This window comes from Dysidea avara, chromosome 5, assembly GCF_963678975.1.
Source record: "Dysidea avara chromosome 5, odDysAvar1.4, whole genome shotgun sequence".
In the NCBI taxonomy this organism is placed as follows: Eukaryota; Metazoa; Porifera; class Demospongiae; order Dictyoceratida; family Dysideidae; genus Dysidea; species Dysidea avara.
The window spans coordinates 13,633,337-13,655,553 of NC_089276.1; the positions used below are offsets into that span (position 1 = coordinate 13,633,337).

At 37.2% G+C, this 22,217-nt stretch overlaps 2 protein-coding genes across 3 annotated transcripts in view; one reads left to right on the forward strand and one right to left on the reverse strand.

The window, feature by feature from the left end:
* Positions 1 to 26: 26 nt before the first annotated feature.
* On the reverse strand, positions 27 to 21,709 carry LOC136256455 (E3 ubiquitin-protein ligase listerin-like). Its single transcript, XM_066049415.1, has 34 exons — positions 21,384 to 21,709; positions 21,019 to 21,225; positions 19,964 to 20,062; positions 19,371 to 19,601; positions 19,105 to 19,157; positions 18,778 to 18,955; positions 18,132 to 18,302; positions 15,829 to 15,960; positions 15,714 to 15,769; positions 15,062 to 15,221; positions 14,804 to 15,010; positions 14,067 to 14,528; positions 13,406 to 13,441; positions 13,195 to 13,336; positions 12,438 to 12,592; positions 9,937 to 10,000; positions 9,564 to 9,699; positions 9,421 to 9,508; positions 8,019 to 8,303; positions 7,858 to 7,961; positions 7,109 to 7,201; positions 6,941 to 7,053; positions 6,731 to 6,863; positions 6,541 to 6,670; positions 5,903 to 6,095; positions 5,634 to 5,802; positions 5,541 to 5,585; positions 5,234 to 5,390; positions 4,916 to 5,030; positions 3,653 to 3,779; positions 3,512 to 3,599; positions 3,058 to 3,255; positions 273 to 440; positions 27 to 208 (listed from the first exon to the last, which is right to left on the reverse strand). The coding sequence occupies exons 1-34, from the start codon at positions 21,429 to 21,431 to the stop codon at positions 149 to 151; spliced, it is 4,803 nt and encodes a 1,600-aa protein (XP_065905487.1). The 5' UTR covers positions 21,432 to 21,709; the 3' UTR covers positions 27 to 148.
* The window catches only part of LOC136256458 (putative cystathionine gamma-lyase 2), a 67,416-nt gene continuing 66,688 nt past the window's right edge, over positions 21,490 to 22,217 (forward strand). For both annotated transcript variants that reach the window (XR_010701513.1, XM_066049421.1), the window contains exon 1: positions 21,490 to 21,738. Coding sequence is in view for 1 of the 2 variants with exons in the window: in XM_066049421.1 (XP_065905493.1) it covers positions 21,562 to 21,738 (177 nt within the window). In the remaining variant the exon portion in view is untranslated. The remainder of the gene's footprint in view (positions 21,739 to 22,217) is intronic.

Genomic DNA, 22,217 nt, shown 5'->3' on the forward strand with positions numbered 1-22,217 from the left:
CAAGAATTGTCAAACATGATTCGACATTTCTTTTAGCCTATAAACTATTTGCCACATACAAAATGTACAGCTGTGTATAATAGATTATTATTGCATCACAAAATTCAATTAAAAGTTTATAAACAAATTGCAACTGTATTACTGTGGTCTAAAATATGTTCCTGCATAGTGGACAGGTGCTCTTAGTACTTGTGCTGAACCATTTGTACTGTAAAATTGAAGACAGACAGGAATTATAACAATGCTGAAATAAACAAGAGTTAGCTACTTACCAAACAAATATTATGAAATTTTTTCTTGCAGGTTTTGCAAGTAAGTCTGGGAAGGGATTGGTTTGAGTGGTGTATGACACTGAAACAAATCATGCAGTCCTCCATTCCTGCAAAGTGTTTATCTAAATTTGCCTTCCAGATGGCTAGTCCTTGTAGCAATGTACCATTCTAAAGAAAACACATACAGGTCAGTTTAAAAATCTCTTTGTAGCAGACACTAAAAGTACAGGAAAAAAGTAGGGACATCTACACCAGCAGCTGTGCTTTTGGACATTTAATTCCCACTTCAGCCTATCAATAATATGACTGAAGTAGGGATTAAATATCTACTGGTATAGCTGTAAGTGTAAATGACCTTCTTGTTTTTATTGATTTTTTATTTTTATAATCCCTACTCAAATTCAAAATCTTTAAAGTTTTTCTTATACTCTACTTTTTTTGGAAAGACATATGTCAGTGTTGTGCGACTGAACGTGCCCTTGATTATCAATTACTGCAAGGTGAAGTGGCTGTTCTGCTACATTTTCAGCTTATGTTCCACCCTTTACACATCATTACAAGTGAAGAACAGTCCAAGAAGTACCTCTGCAATCAATCCAGTCACTAGGAAAAGTATTGATGATTTTCATGAAAGCCAACACTGAAGCCATGACTCACTACCACAAATCAACACCCTTGCAGTAGTGGAGAAAGAAATAGAAAAACAAAGGTATGTTCATGTTGCATGCATTGTAGCTCCTGCAGTTGGCAAAAAGGCACATCTGATGCGTAAAATCAAGCCTGTAGCCTTAAGAGTACTAATGAGCTGTTAAAGCCATTGAACAGCCAACCACTTAAATCACGTGCAGCCATTACATAATAAGTATCTGCACTACACCAAGGAAACAACCAAGAAACAGCCTGTTTTAGTTAACAACCACTATAAAAATCATTGACTGGGAGTGCGTAAGTGTTAGTTTTGAAGGCAGTATGAATGTATACTTGCTTGTAGTCAGCACACGCTGTGTTTTTTCAAGTGAAAGTGTATGCTGGTAGCTTATTGTATGTCTTTGCTTTATGCAGGGGTGATGTTCCAACTGGATTCACAACCCTTTACAAGATGCCGATTGTGTGCAGGGCATTACTTATCAAAGAGCAACTTATACATGTGACATAACAGCAAGGTGTCCAAGTGTGTAAAGAAGAGAAATACGAGCTTTTTATGACTGAGTTCATTCAGAACAGCATTGTTATTTTGATATATATTAAGTTTATATATCTGTGCTTTATTGGAATTTGTTGTAATAACTGGTCAGTATGTGCAAGTATTGTAAAGCCTTACATTCTGGAATACACAATAGTCCAATCTCAACCGTGGGACATCAGTGATACTTTTAGCACATGGAATTGCAATGATTGGAATCCACCATGAAGATACAAGGCTTGGAAGTTGATGTTCGTTCATGGATGCTCACTGTTTAAACTGAAAAAAAGAAGTGGAAAACAAATCCATGTACAAAAATTTCCTACGTTTGTTGAAGAATCTTCATAGCAAATCTGATGCCAGTGCAAGTAGCAAGTACGTATCTCTACTATCTGACTTCCTGCCTGACTGATAACCTTCAGTCAAGCATAACTCAACTATGGTTAAAGATGCTATAGTACGTCCACGTTGAGCTGAATCCTCAAAAACATTTAATAACTCATGGATGCAATTACACATGATCTTGAAATTTGGCTCATTTGTAGTACTGCTTGATCCGCTAAAAATATTTTGAAATCTTTTTGTTCAGATGTTTGACATAATATTTACGGCCAATCAAAATTTTCACAATACATTTCCTATGGGGAAGCCATATAAGTACAGTGTCCATTACAGCCCTTTCCCGAACTTGTAATGGAGCCAAACCGTACATGTCTGTTGTTGACACCTTTGCTGTTACCAATAATCATCTGGTTGGCTGAAATGTTAACTCGGTTGAGAAAAAATCCACTTTTAATTTTTAGCTGTTTTTCAGGATTCAGCTCAACGTGAACATACTATAGTGCAGTTTTGAAACCAAACAAATGCTCTTTTATTTGCCAAAGTACAAGATCATGCCTTGTTTACATTACGTGCTTAAGTCTCTCAAGGTAAAACTAAACTTTGTTGGAAGGTTTAGGTTGCTCAGAAGACATTTTAGGGTTTGAATGTTGTGAAAGGAAAGTTAGGCTAGTTTTTGTGTGATATTTTTGTGCTGTAAAACCTGAACCTATTATATCGTATTGCTTCGAATTACAGCAAGTCTCGTATAAACGCCTGGTCCCGTTTAGTCACGGAGTATACAGCATCGTAACAAAATAAACTCAAATAAACTTCTAGTGCAGTCATTATTTCAACAATTCCGGGCGGTGTTATAAACGATGAAGTGAAGAATGTTTTATAGAGTTCCTTTTAAGCTTGAAACTGTGAAATATGCTGAGGGAAACATCAAGGAGAGTCCAGGTGAGTACAACACCAAGGTATGAAGTTGACTCGTGAATGCTGATCAGGTATATAAACACCAGTCTCGTATAGTCGCCAGTCTCATTTAGTAGCTGGGGTATAAAGTTGCTTGAAAGAAATAAATACCCGGGCCGTAATTCGAGACAATACAGTAGTAGCTATACTAGCTTTACTATCATACTGTATGATGGGAAATACGTATGTACATATACAACTAGTTCAGAAGTAAAAAATTAATGGGATCCAGTCAAAATCTTTGTCCTTTACGTACATTCTTAATTGAGTGGTTCTTTGTTTATATGTACATACAGTACTACGTACCTGGTTTCCAATGTAAGAGTTTAATTGCAGTATCCATTTCTTCCAGTTACCAATGTTCACTTTGATGCCTCTCTCTTGAGTGATGGTTGGTAGATATAGTGGATGAGCATCAGATAATAACATAACTAGTTCTATCCCAGCTGTATCATCAATCCTGTACTTGATCATCACCTCATGTGTCTCCTTACCAAGTCTAACCTGTAGGGGGACAACTATGTCTAGCTACATATGTAGCATATATCTGAGGATCTACAATGTTTTATAACCTTCAGAATGGTACAATAATCACTGACAGCTAAACACAAGGTGATTGTTACATCATCACTATTCTCTCTGTGCAGATGTACACAATGCTCTTTATTACACACAATATCTAAATACAGTGTGTTCTTCAATCTTATGTATTTTGCTCAAAAAGTTGGCAGCTTTAACTGCATGTGTACCCATTTCATACCTCCATATTGTCAAAGGATTTTGGAGAAGCTTCAAAAGATGCCACCTGATCTTTCCACAGTAATGGAGTGATGTACTTTTTGGTGAAGCTGTATAGGGTGTGTATCATGTGAAGGATAACACAATATGGGTCACTACATACTCTTCCACAATGTTGCCAGCTTTACGGTCAAGTGTTATAAACCACTGACGTAAGGCAACAGGTAGTTGTTGAGCGACTGCCTTAAAAGTAATCATACTGAGATTGGTAATGTCAGCAGTGGGTGTAACTGAAATGAACAAAACGAAGGTCACAGATAATGTGTTATATACAATATGGCACACAGTAGGAATATGGCAGCTGGTTTGCAAATAACATAGCTATAAGTTGTTATTCAGTGGTGGAAATAGCAGTGAATCATAGGTCATTTTCTGCCCAATTCTAGCATTTGTATGTGTAAAAAATATTGATTGTACAGTTTCCCATTGAATTCCTGCTCCAAACAATAGATTCAAGTATAGAGTATTTTACTCATAGTTGAGTGTTCTAAAGAAAACTGTATTTGTAATATGTAATAGTTATACCATGGCTGTGAGGGATTTTGTTGATGTATACACTCGAACCTCGAGGGATGCAGGCCTGAAGGGTAAGGGTGTACAGCAAAATCCCAACAGTCGTGATACATATCACTCAGGGCACACTCACCTGATAGGTGAAAGAATTACAGATCACTCACCCTGTTTGTTTTATACACTAACATCTGATGATTGATTGTGGTTTCAATTGCGTGGGCAAATAGCTCTCAGAACGTTATTCCTACAACATTATGTTTCAACACATCCCAGGAACATTCGGTTGTGGGATTGATTTTTTGTTGTGTAAAGTTTTTAATACTACGTTAAACCTTTGCTATTGTGGCAGTAAGTAAGTTAATACATTTAGTTAAGTACTTAGGACTGTAATCTACTCACCTAGTTGTCACATTCTTCTTGTTTCGTGGTATGCACAATGGCTGACATGCCCCCCACGCAGTGGATATAACTACGCATCCACGCATCGCTCAAGTGATCAATTTGCAAGATCATTAGTCTTAGAAAATAGTTATTGTCAAAGTATCTAAACTTAGCAACTACACTGAGCTTTGTTTAATGTGTTCTGTGTCACTCAATAAAACGAGTCAAAGCGTTTTGTATCTTTGAATTGGTTGGGCATAAAATCAAAGCCATGAGCAAACCACATTCCCATGATATTTCCCAGGCAATATCTAGATATCGTCCGGTGAATATGCTAGTTAAACCCTGAGCGATGCCTTTGATTGCCCACGCTAAAGTGGTATATATGTATGTAGTTAAATTATTTGCTCATCTGATCATACTTGAAATGACACACACACAATACACAACATTCATATCATACTGATATTACCTTCAATTTGGTCATGACTACTAAATGACTGTAGAGGAATATGAGTGATCAGTTCACACACTAAAGCTTGTGCTGCTCCTGACTCTTTGGTCCATTCCAAGAACTCCATATGTGTCTACAAAACCACATACACATACTAAGTAAGTATACATACATACAGTGTGGGCTACCATGCATGGCTTAGCTCATTTATTGATAATATAAATAAATCTGCACACCAACACTATAAAATAATTTTTCTATGGCAAAAGACTACAGTGTAAACAAAAACGATAAGCTGTTGTCACAACATAAAGACAATGTTGTTCATTAACTGACCTCTAAATTGTGACTGGTGTCCCTGAGATAGGAAATGCATAGCAACCAACTGAGCATGTAGCCCACTGTGTTACTATCATTAAGGGATGGGGTAGGTGACAATTTGTCTTGAAAGAATATCACTCGTGACTTCAGTGTGGTCACCCAATCATTCAAGCTACGCAAAAAGGAGTGTATACATCTTCTGATACAACTTGATTTCCAGCAAACACACTTCAGAATTTGTTGGCAAAAGTTACAAGTTACGTAACTCTTTTTTTTTTTCCAAATTAGACACTAATATATTTTATAAATACATGTGACTTACTTCACAGTATCATCCTTTTTACCAAATATAGCAATCTTCATCATTCTATAAATAGAATACTAAATAAGATACTAAATATAGCACATCCTATACCTTGTAAGCAATTGATAGGCGGTGACCTGTACAGGATAGGAGCCAGTAGACAAGTGATCCATTAGCTCTGACATGTTGAAGTGACTATCGGGTTCTACACACAATCTACACAACAGTTTACAACATAGAAATTCTTCCACTGCTACAAAGTGTTCACAATTATCTTTTCCTAAAAGTAAGAAAAAGAAGGTATGGTAGTGCATGCTGTATAATTCTGAATACAAAGAACTTTACTGTACTAAAAATTTGTATTGACACACTCAACTTACTGTGTTTTAAAATGTGTTTAAACTGTACCACAGTAGCATCTCCTATTGCTGGACAAAAGAAGTCTTTCCATTCAGTGATCATCTGTTGGTTAGTTGAGTTGGCAAAGAACAAGTCTAGTTCTATACACAATCTGAGAATGGCGCAGTGTAACACACTGGTAGGTAGTGACATCTCAACCTTATCATCACATAACTGTATGGGAACAATACACAAACACAGGTAACCACTGGAATAACATAGTCTACATAAGAATATTTTAGTGAGAGAAAAGAAGAAAAATTTGTATTCCATCGCTTACTTAACTTTAAAAATACTAAAATGTAGTTGAACTCTCTACCAAACCAGGATGAGAGAACAGAAGGTTTCCCAATCCAAAAATCTCCCTGCTGTGTATATTGCATACACAGTGGACCTGAACCCTTGAGAACTATTTAGGTGTTTGAATAACTGCACAGCTTATAACTCTTGAGATAGTGTATAATGGATTTGACACAGAAAGCATACAGAAAATTATACAAATTATTGCAATTCTTATAGCATATTCAAATACTACTGGACAAAAGAAAAATCATTTTTAGAATTCCAGGTAATTGAGGCTCTACTGTACATGCACACGCACGCACGCACACACACATACCTGCATCATGGTTACAGTGCTGCACATTATAAAGTCCCAACAAATATCAGCCACTCTTCCACTTGTCACTAGTTTAGTGAACACCTCCAATGACAAGTAAGCCATATCACCACATGAGCCAGCAGCAAAACTATTGAACAGAAAGTGCACAATTATGTAGTTTCTTCTTATATTATCTCATTGTACTAACTTGTCAAACTCCAGGAGGTGTTGTTGATCCATCATTGACTTCACTTGATCATTAACAAACTGCCAAGAATTGTTGTCAGCAAAATTTAACTGAGTCAGTAACAAACTGATAGCCAGGCCATCCACAACGTTGTCTGTGTGACATCGTAAGTGTACATGGAACAAATACACAATGATACACATGACCTACATCCCCATTGTGTATGCATACCATTGTCAGTAGAAGAATGAGATTTGACTATTTTATCCTTCAGTTCATCTGCAATACAAATTCCACTTAATCTGGTACAGAGTTGTGTTAAAGGAACGTTGCCAATCAAAGTGCTATGGAAAGAGATTTTACAATAAGCAGAACGCACTTCACCAATTTACATTGCACCTCTGTAAAGAAAGACTATCTTCAGTGGTCAATTCCTCCACAGAATGAAGCACATAAGACATTGACTCCATAAGAATGTAATTGTTGCAGCACCTACAGTACATGGTATATACTCTACATTATACAATACCAATGATATACTGAAACCACACTTAAAAGACAACCTCTCGGCCCAATGAAATGTGGCCTTGATACTAAGGTATAGCCTTATTACACTACAGGTATACACCTTAGGAACTACCAGACATAGCCAATATAGAATGGTCTTTATACTTTAGCTGTGGTGGGTGTAATCTAATTCATACACACAGCATGGTATGTAGGGTAGGGGTGGTGGCCCAGTTGGATGTAAAAATGGCTACACTAGTGTGTGTAACACACCCACTATGCAAAGCATGCTCTCTCTCTACAAGTCTCTAGGAGGTCTGGAGGCATGCCCCCTATTGAAAATTGTATTCTGAAGGCAATTTATACTCACTGACTGTTCTATTAGAGTGCCTCGACCTTTTTACAAAAATTTAGGTCACAGAGGACACCAGCACTCCTTGTCTCCAAGCCTATGGTCTCTTGATTATAAACTATAGCTATGTTTGGAATGACAGTATTTTACATGGTCATAAAGAGGTGGTCTTATTAATGCGGTCATGAATTACACCTTAGCTGTGCAATTGGGACCCACTAGACATGACCAAAATGAAATGGTGGTCATTACAGAGGCAAACGTTAGTAAGGATTAACTGCAGAAGTACCTTTTAATTAAACTATCAAATACTTCAGTGATGGAATTACTCTTGGAAGCTTTCACAATGAGTTTCTGAGTGGCCAATTTCACCATCTTACAAAATCGGTTGTCCTAGATTAAAAGTCATATGACATCGCTTTGGTTAACAGTTAACACAACATCACTTACAATGTCTTTAACTAAAGGAGACTCAAGAAACAAAGAGATTAGTCCCAAACTTATCAGGGAATTAGACAAATTCTCTGTAGATACCATGAATGATTCATTCAGTAACAACTGTGATTCAGAGGTACTGCTACAAAACACAGCTACTATCACTGTCCCATACAAGCTCTTAGGAATAGTGTCATTGGTTGGGGTGTTTTCAAATGAACCAATAGAAATAGTCTGTGGTTGTAACAGCAGCTTTCCATAACATATTTTCTCAACCATGGCAACAGGAATGGCATCAACCTGTAAAATAAATAATGGTGTAATATAGTTGTGTCTGTGGATAAGAACTTGAACGTATATGACAAAATTCACTCATACAACACTTTCCTAATCTACCTAGAGGTCTACCTAGATTTCACACTATTAATACTGCAGAGTGAAGTGAACACCCATGATAACAGTGGCTCAGTGGTAAAGGATTTGTGTGAAGGTCCCTGGTTTGAACCATGGCGGCCACATTTTGTATCTCGCAGTGACTATTCTATTAGAGTATCTTGATTTACACTTATTAAAATTGTGAACAAAATTGACAAAACCAGACTTCCACACATATCTACTTTGAAGCTCCGTAAGTACATGTATGAGTACGCCATTAGTTTTTTTTTGTTTTGACCTGGTATTTTACAATGCTATGGAAGAATTGTGTGAAAATTGTAGATCAATAACCATACTGAGTAGTCAAGTTACAGTTGGTTAAAGTCAGAAAATCAGATGTGTGTGTAAGCCTTGTTTTGTCAAATTCGTTTTTTGCTTTAACTCTGTTGCTGCTACTCCTTTGTTTTCAAACCACTACTATCCTACATATGTACACGCCCATTTTCAAGTTATTCCAATGCTTGATTTACCCTGTACCCACGACAAAAAGTCCTATTATGTTATTGTGAATAACATCCATAACTTATTAGATTCACAACAAAATTAGTATGTGAAATCACCTTTACATGTTTGTGCTGCTTACCTGTGCCAACTTTCAAGACACTCGAGTTATGTGTTCGCACTTTATATCAGTTTTTGCAAAGTGTCCAAACGAAAATGAAACTCCATAAATAACTTAAAAGAAAAACACGAAGAAAAAATCTATTTATATCTCAGGAATGGCTATAACAAATTCGATCATATTTGGTGTGTGGCCTGCTGTACCTAGCAGACAGCTACGTATAATGCAAAATGGTGTGCTTTCTAGAAGGGACCAGGGAGCTAAGTATATGAGAAAATTGCATCTGTAAATATACACACAGTGTGGCATGCTAGTTTTCTTGGCCACACAACACACAGAGTACTGTGTGTCTTGATCCTGGAGGAGTAATAAAAACCTTCTTTAGCTACCTATAGGAGCATTACACTGACACAACTTCACCTTGTGTTCATATGTCATGGCGGACAGCAGAACATTTATATCAATGGCAGCATGAAACTTGAGTATCTTCATGGCCAGTCCAAAACACCTGATATGATGATGAAGATAAGGCAAAGCATACATATGATATTGGGTGATTATACCTGGCCAAAGATGCATCAGTGGTAGATAAATGATCCAACAGTTCAGGAAGGAGCCAGTTAAAGTAATCTTCTGGGGAGAGCTTGCTTGAAATTGTTCGGTAGCAAGTGTCCAATTCATGGGATAATTCTATAGAATCTAAATCAAAAAGAATACAGTCACCACACACACACACACACACACAACACACACAACACACACCATACTCACACTACACACACACACTATACACACAGACGTATGCATACACACTATACACACACACACACACACACACACACACGCACGCACACACACACACACTACACACACCACACACACACACACTACACACACACACATACTACACACACTACACACACATACTACACACACCTTCACTATGATCACATACATACAGTAGCAGTTTAAAGAGTAGATCATGAAGATCAGCAACAACCTAGAATACGCATGATAAAGGAAACATGTACACAATTAAAATATGGGTCATTCCGTGTCAAATCAACAAGGAATTTAGGGTCACCTCTCGGATTTTGATGAAACTTAGTGTGTTTGTAGTACCTATGGTGCTTATCACTCATGCAAATTTTTAGCTCCATATATTCCATAGTTCCTGATTTATGACCACAAATATTTTGAATATTTCATGAAAATTTGGTCCATCTGTAGTTACAAAATCAATTGCAACCTTGCACTGTGTAAATATTTGTAAACACAATTTTCAGTGATGGAAGACTGTTGATTGACCTTTCCAGTGATCCCTAAATTATGGGATATCTACTTAATTATGGTTCAAAAGTACTTCATTGAAAACTTTAATCCCTTATATTTTGAAAAATGTTGTTTGAAATTTTTCGAATTGTTTTGTGAATAATGATTGGGTCATAGTCTATGTTTGATAAAATTTTTGTGGTGGGACCACAATGGGCTCAAGAGATATAATGAATTATGTTGTGGTATGCGGTGGAATTTCTAGTCTATTGTTGCTGTATTGGAGTGTACACCTCCAATAACCACTCGCAACAAGGCCATGCCAAGTTTGTCTTACAGAGTGAAGGTGTCTAGGTGCATTGCAACCTGTATTAATGACCACCTGTAATGAAAGGCCATCTATGTGCTGCAGTTAAGTTATACTTCTTTAATGTATAGCACCAAAGCATCAACCCTTTCTAGCAAATCCAAAAATGGTCCTTATTAGACAGGTTGACTATAAATTACAGATCTGACCACCATGTGTCCATGAACATCATGTAAATGTACTATCTCTTCACAAATACATTCTTTATTAAGTTGAATACCAATATAGTGGACTTAGCCATATTTAAGTTGCATATGTGGCTACATAGATACATACAACAGAACTCCTCAGAAGGGATACCTGGATACCTTGATAACCAGGACACCTGTTTATACACTGTACTCCCACTCTAGTGGTGCACATACATTTAGACCAAGATACTTGTGTGGCTTCTGTAATATGAGCACTTTATTATGTTCCTAGCAATGGAGGGTTTTTATCATACATGCGTTAATTGTACCTCAATATCTGAAATTAATTACTACATTACTTTACATTCATGACCACTTTGAAGATCAAGTCATAAACTCATGCACATACTCACATAGGACATGCTGACCACATACTTAACATTTGCCTGTAGTGATCTTCAAAGCGTCAACCCAAAATACTTTGAAAAACCATTAATTTTAGTAATTACAGTACTATAAATCACACATTGAGGTGCAAGCAAGTGTTAATAATATAAAAACTCTTGGTACAAGTAATGCATCTACTGTATATAGTGTAACTCTTCTATTCCCTGGACCATTGATGAAGTGTTCAGTTTTGAGAAACCACAGACTTGTCTTGGGCCCAAAATGTACGTACAATTATAAAGTAAGATCTTGAGGCTATTAAGGTGCCCAGGTATCCTTTTTGAGGAGATCTATTGTACCTATGCAGCCATGTACGTAACTTGAATAGTGTAGAGTGGGGATATGTATGTGAGTGCACTACGGCGAGATTTTACTTAATAAATAAGGTATAACTGAAGAGATGGTACAACATTAATGTGTTTATGGACGCATGATAATCTCATTTATAGTCAACCTGTCTAATAAGGACCATTTTTGGATTTGCTAGAAAGGGTTGATGCTTTGGTGCTATACATTAATATCCAATTAAAGTATAAATTAGCTACAGCTTATAGATGGTCTTTCATTACAGGTGGTCATTAATACAGGTTGCATTGCACCTAGACACCTTCACTCTGTAAGACAAACTTGGCATAGCCTTGTTGTAAGTGGTTATTGGAGGTGTACACTCCAATACAGCAATAATAGACTGCAAATTCCACCGCATACCACAACATAATTCATTATATCTCTTGAGCCCATTGTGGTCCCACCACAAAAATTTTATCAAACATAGACTATGACCCAATCGTTATTCACAAAAGAATTCGAAAAATTTCAAACAGCATTTTTCAAAATATAAGGGATTAAAATTTTCAATGAAGTACTTTTGAACCATAATTAAGTAGATATCCCATAATTTAGGGATCACTGAAAAGGTCAATCAACAGTCTTCCATCACTGAAAATCATGTTTAAAAATATTTACACAGTACAAAGTTGCAGTTGATTTTGTAACTAGAGATGGACCAAGTTTTCATGAAATATTCAAAATATTTGTGGTCATAAATCAGAAACTATGGAATATATGGAGCTAAAAATTTTCTTGAGTGATAAGCACCATAGGTACTACAAACACACCAAGTTTCGTCAAAATCCGAGAGGTGACCCTAAATTCCTTGTTGATTTGACATGGAATGACCCATATATAACTGTCAAAAGTTTGAGGTGTGTTAGGCTGACCTTTTTAAGGAGGATGGTGTCAGCCTTCCATATTAACTTACAGTAGTGTAGATCATCAGAATCGAGTGGTGTTGGTCTGCCTAGAGCAGCACTAACTTGACTACACAGTGCCTCTAGTATTGCCACTGATCTGTCCATTGGTACTATTTGTTGATCTACAGGAAGACAAATACAATGTACAATATATGTAACTACATATTTTAGCATGTGTATATTTCTTTCCTTTTCTCTCTCCACACTTATGCATGTACACCTATGCACACATCACACTTATCTTTACTTTTCTTATTCAGCACTAAACATGTCTTCCAAACAAGGACTGACAACAGAAAAGTGACATGGCAGTCACACATTTCCAGTGTAACAAGATAACAAGATATTACAAGAAGATATATTATATTAAATTATAACAAGATATTATAACAAGATAGGTCATGGCAACAAGATATTACCCATAGGAACTTCAGCAGCATGTGGATTAGCTCTAAAAACAAAGCCAACTAATCTGTGTTGGTCCCATATGCAACACTTATCCACCGCAAGACTTGCAGACTGTAAGGTTGGTGTGGGCCAAAGTGATACTACCAGGCGGCATCCTGGGCTCAGCACAGAAACCGTGCATTTATAAACCCATGTACTAAAGAGTTCCTTCATAGTGAAATATTCTAATATAACATACACTTAGACATCAAGGTCCTATCATATTGATTTGTAGTGCAGCATGTGCTTTGCGGTATGCTTAACTGAGTCTTCTCACCTGGAGTTGCTAGTACAGTTTCTAACAACTGCCACAGGAAAGGTACTTTACTGCAGGAGTGGTCATTGATGTAAGACACCATCTTCTCTGTACTGCAGTCAACTGCTGGTAAGTTGCCAAGTTCTAGTCCCATCTGGTTTTTCTATACAAATTATATAAATAGTGAGCATTTTATTACATCTTCATACCCACACAAAAAACTTGAGCTAACCTTTAATAGAACTAATGCTGACAAATGTTCCATTACCTGTATGTATACAATATACAAAATAATATATTGTACAAGTACTGTAAAATGCACACAGTGTGTAAGAATGTGTGCACACATGTGTGCTTATCATGTGTGTGCATCTGGCTGTGTAGTGTTTGTGTATGCAAACTTGGAGTGTGTGTTGTGCTGATTGTGTGCATGCATGCACTTGTGTGTGTGTATGTGTGTGTGTGTGCGTGTGTGCGTGTGTAGTGTGTGTGTGTGTAGCGTGTGTGTGTAGTGTGTGTATGTGTAGTGTGCGTGTGTGTAGTATGTGTGTGTGTAGTATGTGTGTATGTAGTGTGTGTGTGTGTGTGTGTGTGTGTGGTGTGTGTGTGTGGTGTGTGTGTGTGTGTGTAGTGTGTGTAGTATGTGTGTATGTAGTGTGTGTGTGTGTGTGGTGTGTGTGTGTGTGTAGTATGTGTGTATGTGTGTGTGTGTGTGTGTGGTGTGTGTGTGTGGTGTGTGTGTGTGTGTGTGTGTGTGTGTGTGTGTGTGTGTGTGTGTGTGTGTGTGTGTGTGTGTGTGTGTGTGTGTGCATGTGCGTACACATGTTCATGAAAGTGTACATGTATGTGAATCACATGCATAAGTTGATAGTTAATCTACAACATTTACACACTTTGGTAGCTTCAACATCATCAACAAGTAACTTATCCAGTTGAACATCAGGACATTCACACATCACCAACAACAACACCTCTACAACACTCTCCACCATTTCTTCACCCTCATTCCGACACCTCACAACCACCTTCAACACAAACTTGACAAGACCAGTTAAACAGTCACCAGCTGGAACAGTTTCACTAAAACTACACATTTCACTAACTGTCAATAACAGCTCTTTAGTTCTAAACTGTTGTAATACAAGTGATAGGAGTTTAGCATGGCGCAGAGAGTTAAACTCATCTAAAGTACTCAAGCAAATCATACATGTTCTCAATATCACAGGTTGTAAGAATTTGTAGAGCAGTTTCTTGTCATCACTAGCAACCGCTGAGCACAAAGGAACAGCTGGTTGGGAGTCTGGACATGAACTGATCAATGTGTAGAAATCAATAACTCTCGAAAACTGTGTACTCTAGAAAAGAAAACAAACTTTATTATAACCCTTTGGAAACACACATACACGTACTGTACATGTACATAACATTGCATATACACACAAATTACACTGGTAAGTTGTTCAGAATGTTAAAAAATTTAAAGCAGATTTATGTCAGTGTCCTCTTAGAGTAAAATACAACAAAGCATCCCAAATGCAAAGGCCATTGCAAGCACACTATAGTGCATATGTGTGTATTGCATCAAAGAGAAGTACTCAGGCTAACATCCCTTCTACATAGAATATCTCACCTTTGCGGAGTTAATCGTCTCAACCACACTAGTGATGTCATTTAACAGACAGCTGTTGACTTGTTCAAGATGAGCCCTCACAACTACACTATCACCATGGTTACATAGCAACTGACTGATAAGGTTGTACACAGCATGTATCACAATCTGAAATATCAGTCTTGATATTTTGTCAACTGTGAAGCATTCACTGACAATGTTACTGATCTAATGGAGACAAGATCATAAACAAATTTATTTCTCAACAAGCATGCTTACTTTCATGATAATTTGTTCAAGGGCAGGATTGTCCCCTTCAGACACATCACCTTGACTACTAAGTGTTCTTGTCACTACAAAATTGTAACACTCCACGTAGGCATTCATAATGGCCTCAAACTCCTCCCCTTGATGGCTACGAGACATGTCCTTTGTCACCCTGTGTTATACATACATACATTATCAATGTACTAGAGTTAAGACTTACATGGCACCCAGATTTATAACTTGGTTAGAGTCCTAGACATCACTTATGTACAAAGTATTACACTACATTACATACAGTAGGGAACACAAGGGGTACACATACAGGTACATGAACATTCATTGAGGCATATGTACAAGCAGCCATTATTGTACATACTTTGGAGGTTCCAGATACAAGGTACAGCCTCAAAATGGTATTGCCTCAAAATTTCCTTCTGTCAACATAGGACCAATTGAGCCACTAATTGAGATTCTGCTCAGAATGTCATCTACATTGTATCTTTCACCTCTCATACAATTATAACTCCCTTCATGGACCACATACTCAGGGAATTAGTAAAATCACAGGCACCGTTTAAACACCAAATTAGAAACGAAAAACATCACAAAACATAAACATTTACAGCAGTGTATGTATGCATGTAGATGATTTCAATATTATTACCCAGCAATTATTCTATCAAGAAGTTGATTGTAGAAGGTAGTTGGAGAAGGATGTATCTGAAATCAATGAGAAATACTGCATATAGTGCAGTATATGTATAAGTGGCTACACACACCTTACTGAGAGCTACAACAAATCGTAGTAGTGGAGGGTAAACCTTCTTGGCCACCCCATGTCCTCCACTGGAGAGGAAGCTCCATAAGTCTGGAAGCACTGCTTTCTGGAGGTTAACATGCTGGCTCCAATTCTACAGCAACACACGTACAGTTATGAGAGACACAGCTATGTACTGTAGCTATACAAGAATTAGTATATAAGCAGGACTTGTTCATTGATAACCACACCACATTGTGCTATGCAGTGTTAGACATCTGTAACACATAGCTGGTATTTTTAATGCAAGTGTGACACATAAATATACAAGTATTAACTACCATACAATTTTTTACAAAGTAGCTACATACCTCTGTATATATACTAGCTGTCATGAATGATTACAAACATAGAGAGGAAGGACAATTACTTGAACATCAACAGTGAGTGTTCTTGTTAGAGTATTTTGATGTTTTGTGGTGTAAACAATTTTATGATTTATTAGAATAACTGAACAGAGCTCTGTACGTATATAAAATAATGAATGATAAAAAAACAGTGTTTGGAACACTCTACCTTTTTTCAAACACACTTTATTGTAGCAACTTAATTCTTGGCTAAAGGCTGAGGAAACAACTTTATTACTACCACTACATTGAAGGAACTGTATCTATAATCAATAAACCCTAGGGCCTGTACACAGGAGCCCAAGGGTGCCACAAGACACACCTGGTATACAAAATATATAAACTATGTGTTTACTTGCCATAGCCTACTCGTGTCCAAGTGTGCTATCAGATTTCCAGTTTTCCACCATCATAAAGAGGACAGAGTGGACATTCAAAAACTGTCCTATGAAAATCGCATCTCTTGAGTGCTAATAATGATGTACTGATTGAAACTGTATATACGCACCATATACAGTGTACATAGTTGTGATTTACTTGTATGTGGCCAAATGTGAACTACTGTTGAGAGATTGCAGTCTCGATTGAGCGTTAAAGAAAATGAGAATGCCGGTCTGACTGAGACAGTGAGTCATGCAGATAATACTGTACACTAAATTGTTGCTATTGATATTGCTCTATCGTTTGTACAGTAGTGGGTGATCTAGACCAAATAAGCAACTTTCAAAACTGACCAGTATGCATTTAAAAAAGTTACAGAGTGACCCAAAACCCACAAGTTTTCTAGGAATATTTTAATCAACAAAATCTTTTTCTACTGACTGCATGGTGCCTCCTCTCGTCAAGCATAATTTGACTGTGGCTAATACTATGAGTTTAATTTCTTCACTGTTCGACATCTCTTCAGCCCGAGACTGTGTCTTTTTACCAACCGCAGCAGCTACAATGCATGCATCATGGATATACCTTTTTACCCTTGACCCATTTCTATCTTCACACCATGGCTTCAGTCGCTAGAATCATCCATCATTTTTAGTGGCTGTGATTGATTGATTGCAGATGTTCTTCATTTGTAACACTGCATAACAGGTGGAACATAACTGAAAATGAAGCAGGAATGGCCACTTCACTTTCAAAATTTGATAGTTGGGGAACATATTCGGATGCCTTATTCTCTCTTTTGATGTGGTATGCAGTTAGGCCAGCATCAAATATGCCAGAGGCATAATAGGCTGGAGTGCTATGCTAACATAATGCTAGCATATTATGTGGATATTTCAAAATATGGAATTTAAATCCTTGAAAATAGATTGATACTCCCTAATAGAGCAGTCAGTCTAACTGCAAACTGCAGTAGAGCATTCAAAATGTACTGTACATACATAGCTCCTTAGATCGATACTCGCTCAGTCACTTCGTAGTAAAATACTCTAATAGAGCATTTACTGATTAAAATGTTCCAAGAATATTGTAAGAAATATTGCTACCCTAGGAACATAACCCAAGCATGATGGCAACACTGAAGAGCATAATAAGTGAAAATTTTGGGGAATTCCTGAAAGCATTTTGGGAAAAATTTTGAGCATATTTAACTCAGGCGTATACAGTGGTTCACCAATAATGAATTGCGGTTGCAACGTACTAGAAATTTTACATCTGAGCATGAATGGATCATAGAAGTAAAAAGTGAAGCCATCTATACCTGTGGCTGTACTAGTGGACATTTAATTCCTACTTCAATCATAGTATTGACTGGCTGTATGTGACTGAAGTAGGATCCATTCTTCAAAAACAAATAAAATAACACACACACACACACACACACACACACTAAGATACAAAACATGTGGATATTCTATTAGAGTATTTGATGGAATGATTCTACCCTCATAAGAATACAATTATCAATTCAATCTACCTCTATTTTATCTACAGCTACTAGTATTGTCTCCCATGCATGTACAATTACAGAAGGGTCTGATTCCCGTAGGCCACTGAATACTGCCAGACATAGCGGCTTGTCCTGTACAGTACCAGAACTATGTTTCTGAAGGTATGCACTCATTAGTCTGAAGAATGCTCCTCTAATCTATAGTGGAACAAATATGACATTAACACACGCATAGCAGTACACACACGCACACGCACACACACACACACACAGAGCACAAAATAACATACGCTTGATATGAATACATGCATGCGTACACTCTCTATCACGATGTGATTTGGCAGGTTGAAATTATTTCATCTGTACCTGACTGACTGTTTTATTAGAGTATACATATGACTTCCCTATCTCAGCTAAAGCATTTCTGTGAAGGAGCTTGATTTTCCTCCCCTGACTGCTTCCAGGAGCCTACAGCCACATTAGCACTCTGTTTTAATTTTTATTTTGGGTTTGCCAAAGCACTGACCTGCTGCATCCATGTACAGGTGTAACATAATAAATTTAGCATAACTGTCAACTATACAACTTACAGTTGCACAGTTTATGACCTCAATACCCAGCATTACCACCAGTATCAGAATTACATAGTGTTACAACATACAGTGTAAATTACCATTGGATTAGAATGTTTGGTCAATTTCAAGAAAGTTGGTTTCTTGATCACTGGTTCCATGGCATCCTTCTGAAGAACAAACTCCTCACTCAACTGTCCCAGTGTGTGCCTCACACCAAGTATCGCCATGGCAACAGACATCTCATAACGTCTGTCTCTCTCATCCTTTGTGTAAGACCTACAGCAAGTGTGATCAGCAGATAGGAATCTAGCTGACTGCTAAGAAAAATGTACTAAACAACAGTATGTCCCATGTGTGAACAAACTCACATTTACATTACTAGATAATATATGCATTGATAGGATAGACATACGTATATAACTCACTTGGGGTCAGTATATGTGTCAGCAGTTTGAACTAATACAATATCCTCCATGTACTACATAAGAATATAAAACACAAAAGATACACAACGGCCACACATTCATAGAACAGTAGCGTATACATAATAGTACGCGAGCAATGTATTACATAAACAACATTTTTATCATGGGCAGCAACAGTTAGATTATTACACAAATTTATCTGACAAACTTTTTCCCCCAACAAAGTAAATTATAGAAAATACAATTCATAATACAAGTTTACGTACATGAATAATTTCTTTGAAGGTAAACTGGAACACTTGCAGCTGTTTATCAACAGAGAAAGTCTCAGTGAAGGCAGCCATAGCAGCAGTCGCAGCAGAGGTTTGGGAGTCACACATCCCTGCTACCCATGCTCCCATCACTGTCTTCAAGTGTGGCTGGAAGTCTCCTCGGACCTTGGTCAAGAAGGCGGCCATTGCTCTGTGTGTGGCCTCTCTCACTCTGTGATCATTATCCTATTAAACATATGTAAACAATTGTAATGAACACACCGTTATAACATACATTCCCCACTAGAAGTTTTTAAAATGGATAGTACCTACGTACTGAAAAGTGTATGTTCTATCAGAGTACTTGGTTTAATAGTACACGTACAGCAGAATCACATGTTGGATCATTGCTATCTAACTTTGAGATACAAAAAGATTTTCATAGTTCATATACAGTATACTGTATCCATAAAAATATAACTAATGCCATGCACTAATTCATAAGTTTTTAAAATTACACATACCACATGTGTGCGTGCACACTATACACATACACATACACACAACGCTATGCTATACTACATACATAAACACACATAGTAACATACTGTGCTCAGCTTGTTGAACATCAGTGGCCACATAGCCAGTCCAGACTTCACCTCACTAACTGACTGACTATCACACTGACTAGCAAATTCTGTCAGTGCCTACAATAGAAACAGTAGAACTTATGTATACTGTATATGCTGTAGTAAGATCAGTTTTATGTGATTATTTTTCATGCAGTATACCACATTAGATAACTATTGCTAATACATTATTTATAGAGCTGAATTAGCTGTAGCTTACATGGCTCAGAATGAACCTTTCTTATACTGTGCTGCTCTCTAGCTAGTTTCTAAGTACAGTACTCAACCAAAATTAGTACAGAAATGATAGCACAGGTGGGGATGAGAAACTAATAATTTGTTGTCAGAGTTGGGGTCATTACTCTACAAATGCAACTCATTAAATATTACTCGTTACTGTAACGCATTACAATTACATACAAGAAAATTAACAAGTTTTTACTCTGAGGGCTGTAACTAGTAATATTATTACATAATACATTTGTCCATTACAAGCTTTAAACTAAGCCCAACCTTATACAGGTTCCCAGCCTAAGAGAGATGTGTTTCTCTGGTGTAGTAGTGCAGCCTCAAAAAAACATATTTTACTGTATTATCTTGGTCTCAAGGCACTCCCCATATACTATTACTCTTTGTTCTTGCCTGTAAGGCCGTCTTCAGCATTGTCAGAGCCAAAATGCAACCAATGGATACGATGTGCATTGAAACAAAGTAAAGCATTACAATTTCCGGATGTAATATCCGTTATATATTACTTGTTATTGCAAAAACAATATTTATATTATGTAACGCATTACAAATAAATAATGCATTATCCCCAACTTTTTTTTGCTGTTTTGTATAATCTTTTATTGTAACAGAAATGTTTGTGCTTGCATAGTACCACATGGATGTACTATTAGAGTACATTATGGCTAAAAGGTATATTGTATGTTATATATTAGAGTAGCATGTTATTCTCCTAAATCATAGTACAACACACATACAGCCAACAGTTGTTATATTGAGAGTTCTTCATAATCAACAGTACATACCTTCAGTTTAGTGGTTGTGTCCCTCTTCCCCAGCTGTCTCAGTGCTGTAGTAAAGTGGGCACCTTCATTGTGCATGTGAGTATCATGTGGACCCCCGTCAGTTTGATCCATTAAAAAACTGCTACCAGCTAAACTGTCAAATCCAACAAATCTTCCTAACTCCCCGGCTTGGGCCAACTTATCCGCCATACGGCTACTGCTGGCCGGCTGAAATGTTATATAGTAATTATAATGATCTTCATCAGTTGTTACTGAGTTAATACAACACACACACACACAACACTACACTACACTACACTACACTACACTACACTACACTACACTACACTACACTACACTGCACTGCACACACACTAAAGACTTACGCGTGTGTTTCCCTTTGTACGATTCTGAACTTCTTTTCTCTTAGGCATGGCGATACGAAAATTACAATGATTGTGGTTTTCAATTATCAAATGTTATATTTACTAGTAGGAACATATTACGCTATACCCTTGCCACATCTTGGTCACGCCCTGTCATTCGGGAGGTCATTCGTTAACGATGTCTGGTCAACCTCCTAGCAAGAAACAAAAGGTAGAACAAGACGCAGAGACGTTCCCCGGGTTCGCTACAGCAGTTATTCACGCTGGACAGGAGCCCGAGCAGTGGGCGAGCAAATCCGTTGTTCCTTTGATCTCCTTGTCAACCACTTTCAAGCAGGACACTCCCGCTAATCCAGTAAGTAGCTAGTGCAGGCCTATAAGTAGAAAATCAGTATGTTCGGACATATTTTCAATGTGTCCTATTGCTGCAAAATAAAATGTGAAGCCTTCTTTTGAAATGTTTTATAACTGGCATCTCTTGATGTTAGGTACGTAGTATCATAGATAATAGTCTATTATCTATGATAGTATATAATATCTATGGTAGAATGGACATTATACAATGTACATTGTAAGCTGTGCAAATTAATTCCATTTTGTTACCTGGATATTATATTTGAACCATTAGTCTTTAGGTCACTCAAATTAAAGCAGATTCATTGTTTCCCATTTTCATTGATCCCTGCATAATAGGTAAATGCACGCAGGAAATGGGAAACAATGAATCTACTTGGAGTGTGACCTATTCTGCAAGAACCCCAGTTCTTTTTCCTTTTCTTTTTTTTAATTTTCCTTTACTGTAATAAATCTCACAACTTCTAGACACATAATGTC

What these genes read in the sequence shown, in the direction of transcription:
- LOC136256455 (XM_066049415.1), bottom strand. Translation starts at nt 21,431, where the DNA reads ATGCCTAAGAGAAAAGAAGTTCAGAATCGTACAAAGGGAAACACACGC. An exon ending in GCCTATCAATTGCTTACAAG is followed by an intron (nt 5,586 to 5,633) that starts GTATAGGATGTG and finishes TTCTATTTATAG; the next exon opens with AATGATGAAGATTGCTATAT. An exon ending in AATCCTTTGACAATATGGAG is followed by an intron (nt 3,256 to 3,511) that starts GTATGAAATGGG and finishes GTCCCCCTACAG; the next exon opens with GTTAGACTTGGTAAGGAGAC.